General features: G+C 39.2%; 1 protein-coding gene across 1 annotated transcript; it reads right to left on the reverse strand.

The window, feature by feature from the left end:
- Positions 1 to 361: 361 nt before the first annotated feature.
- Positions 362 to 17,764, reverse strand: slc39a13 (solute carrier family 39 member 13). The gene is made up of 10 exons (XM_023332823.1): positions 17,551 to 17,764; positions 14,035 to 14,400; positions 11,384 to 11,491; positions 11,022 to 11,164; positions 9,393 to 9,506; positions 7,721 to 7,810; positions 2,817 to 2,867; positions 2,519 to 2,651; positions 2,320 to 2,419; positions 362 to 1,219 (listed from the first exon to the last, which is right to left on the reverse strand). Exons 2-10 carry the CDS (start codon positions 14,360 to 14,362, stop codon positions 1,144 to 1,146), a joined length of 1,143 nt encoding a protein of 380 aa, XP_023188591.1. The 5' UTR covers positions 14,363 to 14,400; positions 17,551 to 17,764; the 3' UTR covers positions 362 to 1,143.
- Positions 17,765 to 19,441: the final 1,677 nt, after the last annotated feature.

Below are 19,441 nucleotides of genomic sequence, written 5' to 3' on the forward strand. Positions count from 1 at the left end.
CAGACTTCATAGCTAAAAGCTACAAAAACATCCTGTAAAATGGATGGCTGGAGAACACAAAGAATGGATAAAGACATGGAAGAACAGCTGGTGAGAGATTGAGAAATGGATGAATCAATAGACAGTTCAATGAATGATGGATAAAATAACAGATTAATGAATTGAAGGAAATATGGATGGAAAGTTAGGCATTGGAAAAGGAAATAAAATCAGTAAGAGATCTTGTTTTTATTATTATTTTTATCTGGACTTGTAAAAGTTTCTTTTTCCCCAAAATTTCATATTTTTTTAAACTGTGTAGGAACCCTGCAGTTATTAGCATATTTTCTTCAAAATATAAAAACCAATCCTTTTGAAACAGTTGTCTATAATTTATAGTTTATTTCTTCAAAAGTCTTTTAAAACATGTATCATCCCCTGTTTTCAACTTTCTAAAAGCAATTCTTAGTTTCCCAGAAATAGCTAGCAACAAAAATTTAATGAAATTTAAGTTTTAGCAAATATCAATGTATTCTCATTAAATGTTACTACAAGCAGTTCTTTGTGACGAATGCTGTGTGAGGAGCACTAGCTCAAAATGTGCAGGTTACACTGTATGTGAAAGGCAAACAGATAAAAGTTCCTTGGTAGAAAATAATACAACACAAAACAAGAGGGAGTGATTAAACAGTTTTCCATTCAATAAATATTCAGAAGCTACATGAAAACTGATAGCAAACAGTTCTAGCAGAATAACATCTAAAAAAAAAAAGCATCAGATGAACTTCTGCTAGTTATTATGTTAGTTATGAGATTGTACGTCACGCGTACCTGGTTGTAAATGTATGTGCAAAGCATCGTGATTGTCTAAAAAACAATTTGGTAACAGATTTCCAAACAGACCTTTTTCTGATTCTGGATGATTAAGTATGGCACATTTCAAAGTGTTCAAGTACAAACATCTTGTCTTCTGATCACGACAGTCTTCCTTTCAGTCACCACTAAATAAAGTGCTGCTCCTTGTCAGATATTTGCTTTAGTGTTCCTTGGCTGTGATGCCAGAAATCTCCTCATCAGTATATTTCTGTGAGTAAGAGGCTGGTGGGGAAGACGGTTCCTATCCAGTAGTAGTGTTTAAGGCAAGAGAGTGTTCTCCTCCCACGGTCACTCGACAATGGCTGAGAGCAAAGCGATGGTACCAACCCCACAGAAGAGGAGCAGTATTTGTAACAAGGAATGTCTGAAAAAAATAAAAAATAAATAAAACAGATTTAGAAAGGTTTGTGGACTCATTTTTTTAACATTAAACGACTACCATATTTTCCGGACTATAAATCATACTATTTTTCATAGTTTGGAAGGTCTTGAGGTTTATAGTCTGGTGTGTGTTTTTTTCTCTACATGACACATTTTTTAACTGATGGTTACATTTTAATTCGTACTGATAGACATGAGCCAAGCGTTAAACATTACAGTCTGCAGCTGAGAGGAAAGCTAAACGTGTGCTGAAGGAAAGATGGCTTGAGATGGAGGAACTAGTCCAGAGTTAGGTACTTTAAAACTTGTTGCTAGGAGAGGCAGCAGTGACGTCTCCCCGCCCCAGTAGATGCCAAGAAGATGAATAAAAATGACTTTGGAGGAGGGAATCCCTAGTGTTACTGCTTTATGCAACATAACTGCTGCCCTATAACGCCAGATTCACATTGGATGCTCCTCTCCACCGGTAAAGAGCGCAGTGGAGTCGTTCCTGACCACTCTGATTTAGGGAATGGACATTAGTAAGTCAGAAACTGCCAGCAGACTTTCAAGTCATGATTAAGTACGTTGAAAAGCAGGTAACTGAACTAGATCATCAACATGGAAAAGGTTCCCCTCAGGTTTGACAAGCACTAAATAAATGTGACTTATACTCCAGTGCTCTTGTAATATACTTTCCTGTCTGACCATTCTCCAATAAAGGCCACTAGAGTCAATATAAATAAAAATAAAAATAAAACAAAAGGTGCAATCCTGGCTCATTTTTCAAATTTAGAAGACTTTTCTTGGCTGAATAATTCAAAAGTCTCCAGTTGTGTAAAAGAGTAATTCATCTCTAAATAGAAACTGGACTGAAATGTGTGATAAAAACACAAACGTGGTCTTAATCTAGAGAAAAACTGCATCTCAAAAGCATAAAAAAAAAAAACACAGATTGAGATTAATATAACAGATAAAATCTGGCTACTTCAGGGCTAAATATAAAGGAATTAATAAGGGATTATTAAAAAAATATTTGGACATCTCTGTACACCTGATGGATTTGTTTCATTTGGACCTACAGGCTTTTAAGTTCATATTTACCTTAAACTGGACTCCTGCAGCAGGTCAGGCACAACATTAACCAAGGCAATGTAGAGGAAACCCCCCGCAGTGAAAGGCAGAATCCAGCCAGAGGAGTTTTCTACAAAAACAACAAAAGTCTGCATGAATAAACTAATCAAATTTACATAATTCCCAGCTCATAACATATTTTGTTGTGTGTAAAATAGTCTTCTACTACCTTCACTTTTGGGCGACTGAGCACAGAGGGCAAAACAAGCTCCTAAGACCCCAACCAGAGCTGTAGATAGCTGCATCCGGGCGGCGCTCCAGCGGTCGAACCCGGCTCGCAGCAGAATGGCAAAGTCTCCCACCTGTGGAGGATGACATTTCTCTCAACGCAGAAAAAGCTAAACAACAACTGTGTTTACAAAGACTCCAGTAGCCAGATATGTTATAAAGCTCCAAGATATGCAAACAATTTATTTCCTAATGAAAACATTGAAATGTGCAGGATTGAAGAATCGTTATAATCTCACTTCGTGAGGGATTTCGTGAAGCAGGATAGCAAATGTGGTGAGGAATCCAACCTGGGAGGTAGAAAAAAAAGGCAAGAGCAAAGTGATTTATACACAACAGAAATGTTTGAAGCCCATTTCTTGTAAAACAGAAGAATAACGAGAAAATGCTTCAAACATTAAAAAAGTAAGACAAGTAAAACGAGGTAGAAGGTTAATTTATATCATTTAGTTTAAGCCATTTGCTTATTTTAAGTGAGTCTAACAAACATAAATAAGGATAAGAGTTTAGAACGTGTATAGCTGCAAGTCCTTTATTTATATTTAACTAAAAATTTATTTTTGTTTAATTTATTTTGAATATTTCAACAAGACAACTGTGACAAACACAACATAAGTAAACAAAAAATGCTGGTAAAGTCTCGCATGCGCATGTTTGAAATATCTAGTCAACTTCCTTTCTGGCACAATGATCAATTCTTCATGCTGTTAACCTTCTGTCTCTCCAGCTGGACTCATGTCCCAGAACTGCAGATACACGGTAACCTACTGAAGCGGTACAAATCCATGTTTCTGGAGTTTAAAATGCACCTCTTAAAAAAGCTTGTATTAGAAAAAAAGAAACAGACAGAATATGAATATCTTTGAGTATTTAAACAATTGCTCAGTTGGTGAGGTTTATAATTAGATGGCCAGGTATATAACAGCTTAAATGAACATGACTTAGAATAATGCCTTTCATCTTTCTATTATTTTGCTACATTAGATCAATTTGGACCTCTTCGCACATCAGTCATTGGCATCGTTTGCCCCTCTTTAATCAGTCAGATTGGAGCACATTTTTACTCCACACACAGTGAGGTTTTTCAAACTTTCACAGCTAGTTAGTGTCTTTTTCTCTTTGTGCATTTCTGCACTAATGGCCAACTTATGACTTTTCAGCATCAGTTCCTTTTGGATTATTTGACCTAGGGTAATGAAGCCGCCTCTCCCACATACAAATGCAAATAAAATTAAAGCTGCAAGCAGCCTCGGGCGGCCCTCGCAGCAAGCGCCGCTCCGGCCTATTGGCCACCGCGGGGGTTCCGGCCACCGCAGAAGCTCTCGCGCGTTTTCCAGAGTCGCAGCCCGCTCCCCACCGCAGAAGCTCTGCCGCAGTTTCCAGCATCGCCGCCCGCTAGCCGCCGCAGAAGCTGTCGCGCATTTTCCCCGCCCGTCCACCGGGCGACAGGCGTGAATGCGTTCGGCGGCGCTCCCCGACGACTGTCGAAAAATCTGGTGCAGATTGGTCTATGCGTCGAGGAGATACGGCCGATGTATTAACTTAGGGGGCGCAGTGGAGTCAAATTACATCTCAAACCCGTTGGGCTCTTTAGAGGTGAACAAAGGTCATACATATCCAGTTTGGCGCCAATCGGATGATCCATGTGTGAATTAGAGCCAAACGTATGTATATGGCGAGGGACTGATATTCGCCGTTTGGCCACGCCCACAGGGTTCAGCCAGCAGCGAGCATTGACAGAGTTTATCATCCGAATCATCGTAATTAGGTCAAGAGAGCCATAAACAGAGCTTTCCAAGGAAAAAAATGGCACTTCCTGTTGTGAGGGGGCGGGGCTTAGATGACGTCATAACATGATGACGTAGGATCGACGGGCATACCACCAGGATTACTCAGGCAAAGTTTGATGCAGCTCGGTCAAAATATGTGGAATGTAGAGGCAAACGTATACGAACGGCGTTGCCGCCATTGAAAACTCTTGGCACTTTAAAGCACGCGAGACCAACTTCCTATCTGTCATCCAACACAGAATCACCTTGATTAGGTCAAGAGAGCCATAAATGGAGCTTTCCAAGGAAAAAAACGGCACTTCCTGTTCTGAGGGGGCGGGGCTTAGATGACGTCATAATATGATGACGTAGGATCGACGGGCATCCCACCAGGATTACTCAATCAAAGTTTGATGCAGCTCGGTCAAAATATGTGGAATGTAGAGGCAAACGTATACGAACGGCGTTGCCGCCATTGAAAACTCTTGGCACTTTAAAGCACGCGAGACCAACTTCCTATCTGTCATCCAACACAGAATCACCTTGATTAGGTCAAGAGAGCCATAAATGGAGCTTTCCAAGGAAAAAAACGGCACTTCCTGTTCTGAGGGGGCGGGGCTTAGATGACGTCATAATATGATGACGTAGGATCGACGGGCATCCCACCAGGATTACTCAATCAAAGTTTGATGCAGCTCGGTCAAAATATGTGGAATGTAGAGGCAAACGTATACGAACGGCGTTGCCGCCATTGAAAACTCTTGGCACTTTTTAGCAAGCGAGACCAACTTCCTATCTGTCATCCAACACAGAATCACCTTGATTAGGTCAAGAGAGCCATAAATGGAGCTTTCCAAGGAAAAAAAAGACACTTCCTGTTCTGAGGGGGCGGGGCTTAGATGACGTCATAATATGATGACATAGGGTCGTCAGGGATCCCGCCAGGGTCACTCGTGCAAAGTTTGGTGCAGAAGCTATCGACCGTTCACAGTAGAATTACAAATTTTTAATTTTTTTCTACATTACAAAATTGAACTCTGTCATTCCGTAGGGCAATGCTGCCCTCTGGTGTCGAATTACTGAAATAATGAAACTATTTCAGTAATTTCAGTTATTCGACACCAGAGGGCAGCATTGCCCTACGGAATGACAAAGGATCCCCTTTGTAATTACATATTACACAGTCGATCACAGGGTAACTTTGAGCCCTGCTAACCCCGCTTCAACATGCTCCAAAACTCACCATATTGATAACTTTGAATCAGACATGCCTTATGATCAGACTGACCGAGTTTGAAGCCGATCAATCGAAATCCCAATGAGGAGTTCGATCAAATACGAAGGCTGTAAACGTCAAAATCGAGGTCAAATGAATTTCAATCTAAAATGGCCGACTTCCTGTTGGGTTTAGAGCATGGCTCTAAGAGACTTTTTTGTACGTCCCGACAAGATACACATGTGTACCAAGTTTCGTAATTCTAGGTTTAAGCATGGCCTGGGGCTGTTCATTTAAAATACTCTAGGGGTCGCTATAGAGAAATTAGGCCACGCCCACCAAATTTTGTTATGAATTCCTGTCGGAGGGTGGATAAGGATCCATCCTAGTAAGTTTGGAGCAGCTCACCCCGAAACTGTGGAATTCAGAGCCAAACGAAATTCGACGGCGTTCGCAACGCCGCCACGCCCACCTGCTTCATCGCAGCCGGTCGGGGTTGGAATCCACAACACACCAACATATCTTCTGTCTCTGGACACAGTTTCATGTTGATTAGGTCAAAGGGCTAAGATAACGACCGTTCACAGTGAAACATGACACTTCCTGTTCTCAGGGGGCGTGGCCTACGTAAAAAAATAATTTCACCACAGGGTATTTTAGGTAACCCGATAACGATCAATCCCAGAAAGTTTGGTCCCTCTATGTGTTTTTGTATAGGAAATATAAGAGTTTCGTGTTTCATGGCGAGTAGGTGAACTTTGACCCCTGGTAACCCCCCTTCAGCAAGCTCATACAGTCACCAATTTGATAACTTTAAATCAGACATGCCTTATGATCAGACTGACCGAGTTTGAAGCCGATCAATCGAAATCCCTAGGAGGAGTTCGATCAAATGCAAAGGCTGTAAACGTCAAACTCGAGGTCCAAAATGGACCTTCAATACAAAATGGCCGACTTCCTGTTGGGTTTCGACCATGGCTCTAAGAGACTTTTTTGTACGTCCTGACAAGATACACATGTGTACCAAGTTTCGTAATTCTAGGTTAAAGCATGGCTTAGGGCTGTTCATTTAAAATACTCTAGGGGTCGCTATAGAGAAATTAGGCCACGCCCACCAAATTTTGTTATGAATTCCTGTCGGTGGGTGGATAAGGATCCATCCTAGTGAGTTTGGAGCAGCTGGGCCCGAAATTGTGGAATTCAGAGCCAAACGTATGGCAACGGCGTTACAGGTCACTTCGCCACGCCCACCTGCTATGTCAAAGCCGGTCGGGGTTGGAATCCACAACACACCAACATGTCTTCTGTCTCTGGACACAGTTTCATGTTGATTAGGTCAAAGGGCTAAGATAGCGACCGTTCACAGTAAAACATGACACTTCCTGTTCTCAGGGGGCGTGGCCTAAGTGATATCATCATTTCACCACAGGGTATTTTAGGACACCCGATGACGATCAATCACTGAAAGTTTGATACCTCTATGTGTTTTTGTATAGGAAATATAAGAGTTTTGTGTTACATGGCGAGTAGGTGAACTTTGACCCCTGCTAACCCCCCTTCAACATGCTCCAAAACTCACCAATTTGATAACTTTAAATCAAACATGCCTTATGATCAGACTGACCGAGTTTGAAGTCGATCAATCGAAATCCCTAGGAGGAGTTCGATCAAATGCAAAGGCTGTAAACGTCAAAATCGAGGTAAAAAATGGAGGTTCAATACAAAATGGCCGACTTCCTGTGATAGTTGGCTTATAACATTAAATGTAAGTTCTGAGTCTTTTGGTGAGCTCTACAAGTGTACCAAATTTCATGTCTCTACGATGAAGTACGTTCATACCATTGTGTCAACAGAAAATTGCTAGTTGCCGCCGTTGAGCAATTTTTTTTGCGATTTTTGCGACAACCTTAAAATTCAAAATTTTTAAATTTTCTAGTCGCCACCGCCAAGTTTGGTGAGTTTTTGAATATGATAAAGCCCCCAAAAAGGCTCCTCTTTAGGGGGAATCGTAATAATAAGAAACAGTACAGATACAATAGGCCTTCGCAGCGCTTTGCTGCTCGGGCCTAATAAACAAACCTGGCGAGCTTTTGAGCTGACACAGCTTAAAATACTAACATTTACAGGGGTGATGAAAAACTGTGAAATAAAATCCTACCTTCTTGCTCACTGAGAAGCTTCCAGCTACTGCCAGTCCATGGGTGAAGTTATCAATGCAGTTGGCCAGAAGGTTTAGGTATCCACTTGTCTGTAACAGATGTATGAAAAACTGTCAAATTTAAAGAAAAAAAAATGGACCTCTTTAGTACCTCATGCTAAGAATCAGCCTAAAATGTGATTTTAACAATATCAGATAAACATCTCTTGAATACTCACAAAAAACAGTTATTCATCTTTTTACATAATGAATTAATTCTTAATTGTCTTTAGCCACATTCTCAGGCTAAGTTATATAACCACAGGCTTGATTACTGCGTGGCCTGTAGTTGCAATAAATTACTTGAATAGAAGCTGTTTGACCAAATGAAGCAGGCAACAAAATGTACAAAGTAACATGTCATGACTTGACCTAAAATAAAATCAAGAAAATATTTTTGAAACATATAATTAACAGTCTGGAAAGAGTTGCAAAAATCACTTCTAAGGTTTTGGGACTCCACTGACCAACAATGACAGTGATTGTCCACACATGGAGAAAACATGGAACAGAGGTCACTATTGACCAGCCGACCAAAATTACTCAGACAGTACAAACAACAAATCAATGACTTCACAAAGCAACCATTTTGAAACACTAAGGAACCCAACTAGCCTCAGCTAAAATCTGTTCTCATAAAAGTGACAACGAAGACGTCCATGAAATTACTAACCAAAATAAATTTGACACCTATTTCAATTTCACCAGAACTTATTTTTGACTAATAACTTTTGGGAAAATATTCTGCAAATTGATGAGACAAAAGTATTTTCTTTTTTTGGAAAGTGTGTGCCTCTACATGGACTAAAGAACGAAAAAAAAAACAAGAAAGAAAACATCATGCCTATAGTAAAGCATGGTAGTGTAAGAGTGATGGTTTGGAGCTGCTTTGTTGCTTCTAAAGCTGAATAGCTGGCTGTTATTGATAAAACTCTCAATGCTCTCAGCAGAAAGTCCTCAAGAAAAATGTGCCGCCTTCACTCAGTGACCTTTAACCTTTAGCACCTTGTTAATACAGCAGGACACTGATCTAAAGCTTATTTTCAAGTCCACCGCTGAATGACGCAAGAGAATGAAAGTTTTATAGTCGTCTAGTCAAAGTCGGAACTTAAATCCGATTCAGAAGCTGTTAATTTAAAAAAAATATCCTGATATGGCTGAATTAAAAACACTTTGCAAAAAAGAGTGGGGAAAATTTAATCCAAACTGATGTCAAAGACTCATTGCCACCTATTACAAATTCTTGATGTCTACTGTTGTTTAAAAAAGCAGTAAATAGATGCAAAAAGCTTAGGGGGAGTTTACTTTTCCACACAGAGAGGAAGGTGACTTTGGCAGCTTTTTTCTCCTTAAAATATGGAAATCATCATTTGACATCTTCTTTTTGTATTCACTGATGTTATTCGTCTCGTACATTAAAATTTTTATAATCTGAAATACTTTTAAAAATTTGTAAGAGGGGAAATATTTTTTTTTTATTGCCTGTACTTTCATATTGCTGTTTAGTCAGGCAAAAATAATTAATAAATACAAGCATCTTATATAAGCAACCCACATCAAAGTTAACTGTTTATCCCTACTGTTGCCCCATTTTTCATCATATTCTGGGATATGCTTTGGTTGTCAGCATTACCTTAATTTTCTCTGAGCTGTCTTGCAGACTCTGTAGCTTGGAGGATTTCCATGACTCAGCATGGTGTCCGTTTCTGAGTGATGCCTCCGCTTTGACGGCGAAAGCTGAACTTGACTGTGGAGAAAAACAACGCTTAACTTTTATAACACGTGCGCTCATCAAAAGAGATGCAAGAAACTCGGAAAGAAAGTCCTCCCAGTAGAATCGTAAAGCTCCCAGCGTAACCAGTCACATAAAAATTGCAATTTAGTGGGACTCTAAATACTGCAAAGCAGCACACAGTTAACTTACGGTCGCTTTTGATATGCATTACAAGGATTCAGCCATTACATTTATTTTGTGCTAGCGCTTCTGTTTTCTGAGAATAGCCAACTTCCCTGTTCCATCATTTAGAAACCACTTATGTTGTCATTTGGACTGGAGCTCAAATAAAGCAAGAAGGAAATAACCTGCGGTCCTCCGGTTGCCACAAGGAAATGGTTGCTCCATTTCAGTGACTGAAGCATGAGGAAGTAATGAAGTGTGATGAATTTTACAGCTATTAATGACCTCCAAGAGAAGGGAGCTAAATTTCCAATCTAAAGCACTGTGTAAGTTTCATGTAAAAACGATGCATCGATGCAAAACACTGGCATGATTCACTACAAAATATATGCACCTTGTTACTGTTCTTGCAATGCTTAACGTTTTAGGAGAACACAGTTAGCTTCCCCCTTTTGCTGTAAATCTCTGTCCATGTCTATTGTTGCCTCTGCCTAAAAGCGGTGTTCTCCTGTGGACAGCGAAATGGCTGAAGCAGCTGCTTCATCCCCTGCACTAAAAATAGACACAAGGAGAGGAGCTGAGACGTGGATTTCAATCTTCTCCCTCACTGGCATTAGAAAGACTTGACGGAATGTGTATTCTGCCTCTACAAACATACAGAACAAGGCTTTTTTTACAGACCTAGCATGAACTATTTTACTTTATAGACGCAACATAAAATGTGAATAAAATGCATTCACTTTAAAAATTAATACGCCCATGCTTTTATGTATATTAAACATGGCATCTCATCTCTGTGTGAGAAACTAAATACAAATATGAACAGCTGTTTCAAATCTGTGAGCTACAAATACAGTATCTTTGAGGGTTAAGTGGCTCTTTGATAAATGCACTTCTTTTGCTTTTAGCCTTTGACTGGATGACTGGATTGAAGTAGATGATTCACCTGGGTAAATATACACACAGAGTGAGCAGCCGTGCACAATAGAAGAGTACAAACACTGGCAATGAGAATATAGGAGCAGCCTGGCCATATTCATTTGCAATACGATCTTAAATAAAAAGATGAAAAGCTGCTTTGCCTATTTTTAAGAAGGCAGGAGGCTAAACATTAAACTGACACTTGCTTTTTGAGTCATTTATAAGGCAGGCAAGAAAATCAATAGGGATTTCTTCCCAAATGTGTAGCTGCTGCTGTAAACTCCCGGGTGTGCTACGGGTCATCTGACACGGCAGTCTTCAAAACGCAACTGACAGATGTGCAGACTAAGCATCATAGCATCTGCACAGAGAATGCCAACAAAAGGAAATATGTGAAGGCTTGTGTCGACATGCGAGACAGAAAGAAACAACAGAAATACTTACAGACAGGTTAAAATTCAGGTCTGAATTTGAGGGGGCATCCTCGAGGCCGTCTTGATCTGGAAACATTTTCTCCAGGAGGTGGAAGGCAAACAGACCAATGAGTACCCACAAGCCTTGGGTCATGTAGTGGTTGTGTTTGCTAGCTGGAAAGACAGCACAGACAGTAAATATGTGGGCATGAGATGTACACTAGAGATCTGGCGATGCAGCCAACACACTGCTTCTAAAAACTGCCACCGACCTGAATGAAGGAATGTATAAATGCTATTTTCTTTCTTTAATGAACCAGTCTTTTTTCTTACAAGAGGGATTCCTTGTTAGAGCATGAATATATTTATAAAACCTGTGACTCTGAGACCCACCTGGAGGGCCAGAGAGCGCCCACGCTTCAGGAAGGAGGTGAAGAAACACGTCACCAAGGAGACCACCAATAGCAAAGCTCAAGAGTTGCTTCAGCTTCTGGCATCCAGCTGGCAAAGAAACAAGGTACCAATTATGACAAGGTATGATTAACAACAATCTCCGTGCTGTTTTAGCTTTAAATGCAGTTTATGATTGGCTTAAAATACGCATTTACAGCATTAACAAAGATTGTGATAAATTAGCATCTCTTTTCAGCCAGGCTGTTGTCATTTCAACATATGAGGCATTTAAATGCGCAGTAGCATCTCTGGCTCACCATGCATTACCTATAATAACATTTCACGGAAACTTTAACCTTGGTGTGGCTGCATTTCTCAGCCCTCAGCCTAAAATACTTCTGGAATGCCACGTTAGCGTGGGTGGGGCCTGTCAAAACTTTCAGCCCTCTGGTTCACCTAAAGTGACTTTGGTTGGGTCACAGAGCACAAGGAAAGTGTACAGTAGGTCATCAGAATCATTTAGAAGTTACAAGTCTGGATTAAGCTGGATATATAAATTATTACATGTAGATATTTTCTGTATGCAAACTCATGTTTAGAAGGAATTATCAAGTATCATCAATAACCAAGGATTGCAATAGATAGTATATGTATTAATGAAAAAGCAAAGTCTCAAAAGGTAAATAATTCCCAAAGAAAAATATGATGTTAAATACAAAACTTGAGATAAACTAAACTCATTGGCTCCAGGTGGGCATCAAGCTAAATGTAAACATAAAGCACCATTGTGTTTGAATCTAGCCTCATGGAAGAAGCTTAAAAGCGTTTTCTGTTCAATGTTGTTGCACTTGGCAGCTGAAGCTCTTCCCACTCAGAACAGGAAACTCTTTACTGTAAATAAGAATCTTAAAAAAAAGAAAAAAAAAAGAAAAAGCTGTGAACTTGCATCATTGCACACTATAATTGTTTAGAAAACATGCAGCTGCGTTCATATTTGGGTTGTGCTAATAGTTCACTTCAAGCTGTGTGCTATAAGAAGCCTTGAAAATTTAGGATGCAGCTGCCTGCTTTCCACCAGAAACATCTGTTGATCCCACTGGAAACAAAATCTCTCTAGTGTGGGGATGAGATTCATCACAAGACTATTCAATTGTAAAATATGGATGGGAGAAAGAAAAAAAGAAACTACTATTTATAGAATCTTACACCTTTAAAAAAAGAATAGTAGTAATAATAGTAATTAGGAAACATAAAAATTTATAAGTGATAAGTTTAAATTAAATACAAATATAAATACTCTATGTCTGTTTGCTTCTGGAATGTGTGCCTTGTGAGAGATGCTTGCAGGAAGACATCTAAGCGTGTCAAATTGGGAGCTGATTCCAGATGGTCTGCAGCAAGAGTGATAACTGACGTGGCAGAATAAACAATGGATGATTAAGGGTCAAAGTTTATGAACCAGAGACAGAGGAACTGTACATGAGACCACGGATGCACAAGACACCTCGTTGTTCTGTGGGTTCATCAGTTAATGAATTGTTTCTACAGAAGGAAGTAAACAACAACTCTGAACTTTGCACTCTACATTACGGCAGCTTGTAGGTGCAACACACCTGTGACTCAAGAGAACAGAAGAAGCAGCTATGCTATGTGATTAACTCAAGATAATTAAATAGGCTATGTAACTAGGACTGACCTAAGGAAATAAAAAAAAGGGGCTGGGAGGAGCTGGGGGGAGAACTGAAGCACGCTCCTGTCAGTTCTCCTTGCAAGTTAATTTAAAACTCTCTTGTCTCTCTCTTATTTTTCAGTTTGAGAATGCTTAAGTAGATGAACGTGACAATAAGTTATTGCAGATTGTAATTTCTGAATAATTGTAGTGGATATGAATGGCTTCCTATAGCAGCTCTATAGCAAAACAGAAGAAACTGAAAAAAGCTGCTTCTTGTGCTTTTTTGACAGATACTCCAAACTGGTGAATCTGTCAACCAGTTCAGAGACACATCAGAAGTCTGGATTATATTATTATGTTTCTGCAACCATGGATTTATCATTTTCCAGATGTGTGAACCAGCAGCCTGTTTACTCCATTTTCTTTCAGTGTTTCCATGTTTACAAAGAAGATAGAAAGAAGAAGTAAACCTGAACACAGTTCCCTCTCCCTCTTGCTCCAATCCTTCATATTTTTGGGAGAATTTGGGCTCCTCATAACACAAATTCAAAGATCCGCTGGTTCTGCATCTAAAAAATATCCCTAACATTGAATAATTCCCTGACCCATATAACAGATGCTAAAAAATGCTAACTAAAATCACGCAGGTGTCACAGCATCCAAACAAGCTAAAGAGAAGCAACAGCACATCTTGGGAAGATTATTTTACAACATATTTATGCAATTAAATTGATAACAAAAACAGGAACACTTCTTTAGGTTGCTACAGACATTTGAATCTGAACACTTCTGCTTTCAAAATAAAAACAGGAATTTCCCAGTTTGGCAAGAACGTGGTTCAATCTGAGTTAATGTTGGAGAAAAAAAACAACTTAAAATGTAAAGCTTGATTTGGACTAAACAAAAAAAAAAAAACAGTCATGAATAAATTGCATCATGGTTAAGCTATTGAGTTAGGACTATATATTCCTGATCCTACCTTCAGTTTTGAGGGCAGCTCCTGCTTCAATAGGAATAACAAGCAGAGGGAAAACCCCGCTGAGGCCCACAGCGACTGACCCCACCAGGGACAGGAGCCATACATGCGTGTGTTCACTGGTTAAAAAGTCTGCGACCGCCTGCAGGCCAGGGAGGTCATCTGCCAGACTGGGACCCGGTCCCGCAGCTGTAGCCGTCGCATGAGCCATAGAGGATTGTGTCATCTTCTGGCTGCTTGATGCTCCCCTGGAGGTGAGCATCAGCAGAGCAGCAGGGACAAACAGAGCAGCGACAGCCCAGCTGGGCCTTAAACAGCTTCCACCTTTCATCCGTCTCTCAGCCCAAAAAACACTTGGAGCCTGTGATGCTGTAACAAAAGAGTAGATATGACAAAATAAACTAAATTACCATTTCAAATGTCTAAATCTGCTGAATTCAAAAAGGTGAATTCTAATGTCACTGAAGGCAACCCCCCCCCCCCCCCCCCCCCCCCGATACCAATCAATAATTAAAAAGAAAATAAATAATTTGTTAGGTTGCAAATGAATTAAACGGTAGTTCTTAGTGAATTTAGATTTTTTAAAATATATGACTGCGGTAACAGCGCAGTAGAAATTCTGGGCACATAAAAAGCAAAAGCAGTTTCTCATTTCAACAATCGCCTTTGATGCTGTGCTTTGAGCGCTCTGCAGGTGTACGTCCACAAATAGAGCTAGATCTCCTTATCGCATTAAAATGCAGACCACTTGTTTGCTGCAGCCAAAAAAAGGAAAAAGATAATATTTTCAGTGAAAATATTTTCAGCTGGATATCTGATGACATGCAAGCCAGCGTTCTGGTTGTTTGCAATAAACTCTTGGATTTTCCAGCAGTAGGCTCGGAGCTCACCGTTTACTCCAACCAGATGAAATCTCAGAGGAATTCAGAGAATGTCAAAGAAAACTACAAGCACGTCTCTGGTTTTGTCATTGATCTGACATGTCTTCCTCTGTCTTTGAAAAGCCTCTTCCACTGAAGAATGATTTTGCTTTCTTTGTGGCTCTTTTACATCAAACTGGTTGCAACTACCAACTACCAAATCTGCCTCCAAATCCCTAGTTTATAAAAGAATAAAATAATAAAAATGGATTCGATCATTTCTACTGCCATTTCTCGTGTACATTCTATACCTGCTGAATGTTTCTTGTTTCAGATTTTGGCATCAAACCGTTTTAAATTAGTTAGCAGGGTTGTCAAAATGATCACAATTTTGAAGTAGATTTAAAAATAGTTAATTGACAGAAAAAAGGAAGCACAAAGTGACACACTAAGGATAAGCGATTATAATTATATGACAACTGCATGCATGAATCAGAAACTGGTGCAAACTTTCATAAAAGATCATTAACACATTAGGTGCTAATGTTTTGTCAAACAGCGAAGTTTAACAAAAGTTGACTTGTTCTATTGGTTTTGCCCTATTTAAGGAAGTCAAACTACAATAGTGATGTTTTTTGTTTGCTCTTAACAACAAACAGGTTATATCTACATTTAAAAGTATAGATTACAATGCTTACAATGGTCATCTTACAGTGGGAGGTGTTTTTTTAAAATATGGCTGAAAAGATATCCTTATTGTGAACTTTGTTTTTTGCTGTGAATGCTGAAAACGACAGCGGAAATCCAAATGATGATTTTCAGTGAGAGTTCAAAGCTCAGCAGGAATGCTGCCAGCTAAGCAGATACGTTGATCCATCACTTACTGATCAGAACTGACCCATATTCAGGAGGATCATAACTTGTGAATTATTAAAAATCATTCAACATCAGCTCTTAAATTGGTCTGCTGACTGCCATTCATAATAACCTGAATCCACTTGTACATTCAGTAACTTGAAATGCTTTGGGTTGAAGAGAGACTGTCCTGCAACTTTTAATCTCGAGTGTTATTTAAGAAGGCTGTTTATGATGACACAATATGTAAAAAGTTATAAAACATCTCTCGAAATGGAACCTGTTCAAGTGTACTTTTTAAATAGAAACCTCTCTAGTTGGAATTTGCTTGATTTTTCTGGTTTGTTTTTAGTGGAATAACAGTAAATTGGAGAGCAAATAAACGTACGACTGTTTTTTTGGACATTTTAAATAGTCATGAACAGACACTGACCCCAATTTAAATAGTACATTGTGTTGTATTCCTTTGAAGAAATGATTCTCAAACATTTCACAACGAGTATCACCCTATATAATTCAGCTTTAGAGGTAACCTCATATTGATAGTCATGTTAAACCCACAATGGCTTTTTTTTTTACATTTTGTTGAGTTTTATCATAACAAAAACAAAATCATGAAAAAAGGATTTTCATTTTTCTTCCCACTAGCACTGCTTAATTAGTTGAAATGTTAAGTTTAATGATGCTGACGATTTGTTTTGACATAGACATTATAATTTCCCAGGCTGAAACTGCAGAACTTAACAAGATCTTCAGTAGAAGTTGGAGTTTCAAGAAGGAGAGTTTAGAGGCTTCCCCACCAAACTCAACCTAAAAATCCAAAATTGCAGTCTTGCTTTTAAAAGTTGACAGATATGGTATGTAAACTTTTTTTCACACTTCCGGCAGCTTGTGTCTCCTTAAGTCTTTCGCAAACTCTGAACTGCAAATCCTCCAATTGTGAACATCTGTGCATATAAAACAGCAACTTTAGAAACAGTGAAATTAGGGATGACGTCACGCCCACATCCACGTTTAGAGGTAATTGATATGTAGCACAAAATCCCTGCTCTGTCGGTTGCCATAACAACCAAAATATCGACAAAAACCTCGTTTATTTATTTAATCTGTACTCAGCGCAACAAAATCTGTGCAGTAAAGGACACTTTTGAACCCAATATTGACGGTAAACCTTCAAAACATTAATAAACCTGACTGCTGTTGCAGAGATACGAGGCAGACAGAAAACTCCAGAAGGAGCAGACTTCCAGACGGACTTCCTCTCGGTAGATGATTATTTGCAATTTTTTCCATTACCCATTTCAGGGCGTCTGACCAGCTGAGGCGACCACCTTTATTTTTAACTTATTAGATGTAAAATGGATGCGTGGATTTATCCTACTATTAAACATTACAAACTCCGAAATGTCACGTCTGAGAGTTTGAGAGTTGGCGAAAACACGTGGAGTGAGTGTTGATTAAAAACAGTCGAGCTGCAGCAGCAAAGGAGCTGGAAAAACTTGGGACGCCATTATGCTAAAGTGACAAAAGAAAGTGAGGTGAACTAGGTTTGCGATTGATGATGTGTAGTAACCAGCCCTGGGGTCTGCAGCTCGGAGCTAGCAGGCTAGCAGCAGCAGGCGGAGGAATGTAGTCGGACAGAGTTTGCTAAAGAGATTAGCTCCTCAAACAGTTTAATGCTAACAGCGGCTGCTCTCCGACAGCTAGCACCAGTTTCACAAACTTACTGCCGTGAAAAACTTGTTGAAAAACCTCCCTACCCCAAAAAGTACAATCTGAACGATGGCTAATTTTATGTACATACCTCGTGGTTGTTTCGACAGTCTGTGCACCAGTGTGTCCCTGCCATCCAGACCTTGATGGATAGCAGCCTGAGTTCCTGCAGACTCCCAGCTGCTGCTGCTGCTGCTGCGGGGCGGACGGGGATCCACACCGCGGCTCTCCCAAACAGCCACGTATCAGGAACATGAGGGGGAGCACCAGGGAGAACACAAACACAAGTCACAGCGTGGAACCCGCCTCGCCAGAGATTGCAGGAAGTAGCCCATCCTCCTAATTGTCCCAAAACTAACACATTTGAAGGGATTGTTTGCGTATTTGACGCAAATACACATGGAATAATTATTAAAAATAAAACTTTCTCTCCTGTGAATGAGCCACTGCAGATGCTGCATCATCTACAGTAGCTGGTTCTGTTCAATACGGCCATGCACTTTATTTATTCTATAATAGTGCTGTAATACATTTTTAAAATACTGCGAAGCATTGCTGAATATATGAATTAGCCTAATGAGAAATTTATGACCATGGAAGTAATCAAAGTATTCACATTTCTGTGCGTTATCAATGTTTCATTGTAAATCACTTTCAGTAGATGGTGAAACTGAAATATAAACTTGCATGCATACATTACAGTGCATTCAGAAAGTCACTTTTTCCACATTTTAAGCTGCAGCCTTAGATCAGATTTGATTTCCTTCCCTGAGCTGTTTATAATAGTTTGCTGGAATTCTGGCCCATTCCAGTCTAACCAAGTCAGGTTTGAAAGCGACCTTTCACCCCATGCAAGTCAAGACTCATTCAATGTTTATTGATGAAGACACACACATTACCCTAGAAATGGTAGAACTATGACATAAATCCTGCAATGATTGTCGCTGAAAGAAAGACGATGGTGGGGAATAACCCAGTATTTATTTATTTTTTATCTGGAGCTTTGACAGAAAATGTAAGGCATAAATTCTGATCAAAAATTACAATTGGTAGGACTATGTATTACTTTTAGTTATTTTTTAGTAATGCCTAAAAAGTGATGTAAAGCAAGATCTGAAAGTCATACAGTTTTTCTTTAAAATCTGACTCTTTCTTACAGATGAGGATACGGAAGAGGATGAGGGCCACCGAAAAAGAAAAAAAAAGTCACAAAGTCAGAATTCTGAGATTAAAGTCTGAGTTTAAAGTCAGAATTCTGAGATTAAAATCAGAAAGTCAGAATTCTGAGATTAAAATCAGAAAGTCAGAATTCTGACTTTAAACTCAGAATTCTAAGATTATAGTCAGAATTCTGAGTTTAAAGTCAGAATTCTGAGATTAAAATCAGAAAGTCAGAATTCTGAGTTTAAAGTCAGAATTCTAAGATTATAGTCAGAATTCTGAGTTTAAAGTCAGAATTCTGAGATTAAAATCAGAAAGTCAGAATTCTGAGTTTAAAGTCAGAATTCTGAGATTAAAGTCAGAATTCTGAGTTTAAAGTCAGAATTCTGAGTTTAAAGTCAGAATTCTGAGATTCAAGTCAGAATTCTGAGTTTAAAGTCAGAATTCTGAGATTAAAGTCAGAATTCTGAGATTAAAGTCAGAATTCTGAGATTAAAGTCAGAATTCTGAGTTTAAAGTCAGAATTCTGAGATTCAAGTCAGAATTCTGAGTTTAAAGTCAGAATTCTGAGATTAAAGTCAGAATTCTGAGATTCAAGTCAGAATTCTGAGTTTAAAGTCAGAATTCTAAGTTTAAAGTCAGAATTCTGAGTTTAAAGTCAGAATTCTGAGTTTAAAGTCAGAATTCTGAGATTAAAGTCAGAATTCTGAGATTAAAGTCAGAATTCTGAGATTAAAGTCAGAATTCTGAGTTTAAAGTCAGAATTCTGAGATTAAAGTCAGAATTCTGAGTTTAAAGTCAGAATTCTAAGTTTAAAGTCA

This window comes from Xiphophorus maculatus, chromosome 4, assembly GCF_002775205.1.
Source record: "Xiphophorus maculatus strain JP 163 A chromosome 4, X_maculatus-5.0-male, whole genome shotgun sequence".
NCBI lineage: Eukaryota > Metazoa > Chordata > Actinopteri > Cyprinodontiformes > Poeciliidae > Xiphophorus > Xiphophorus maculatus.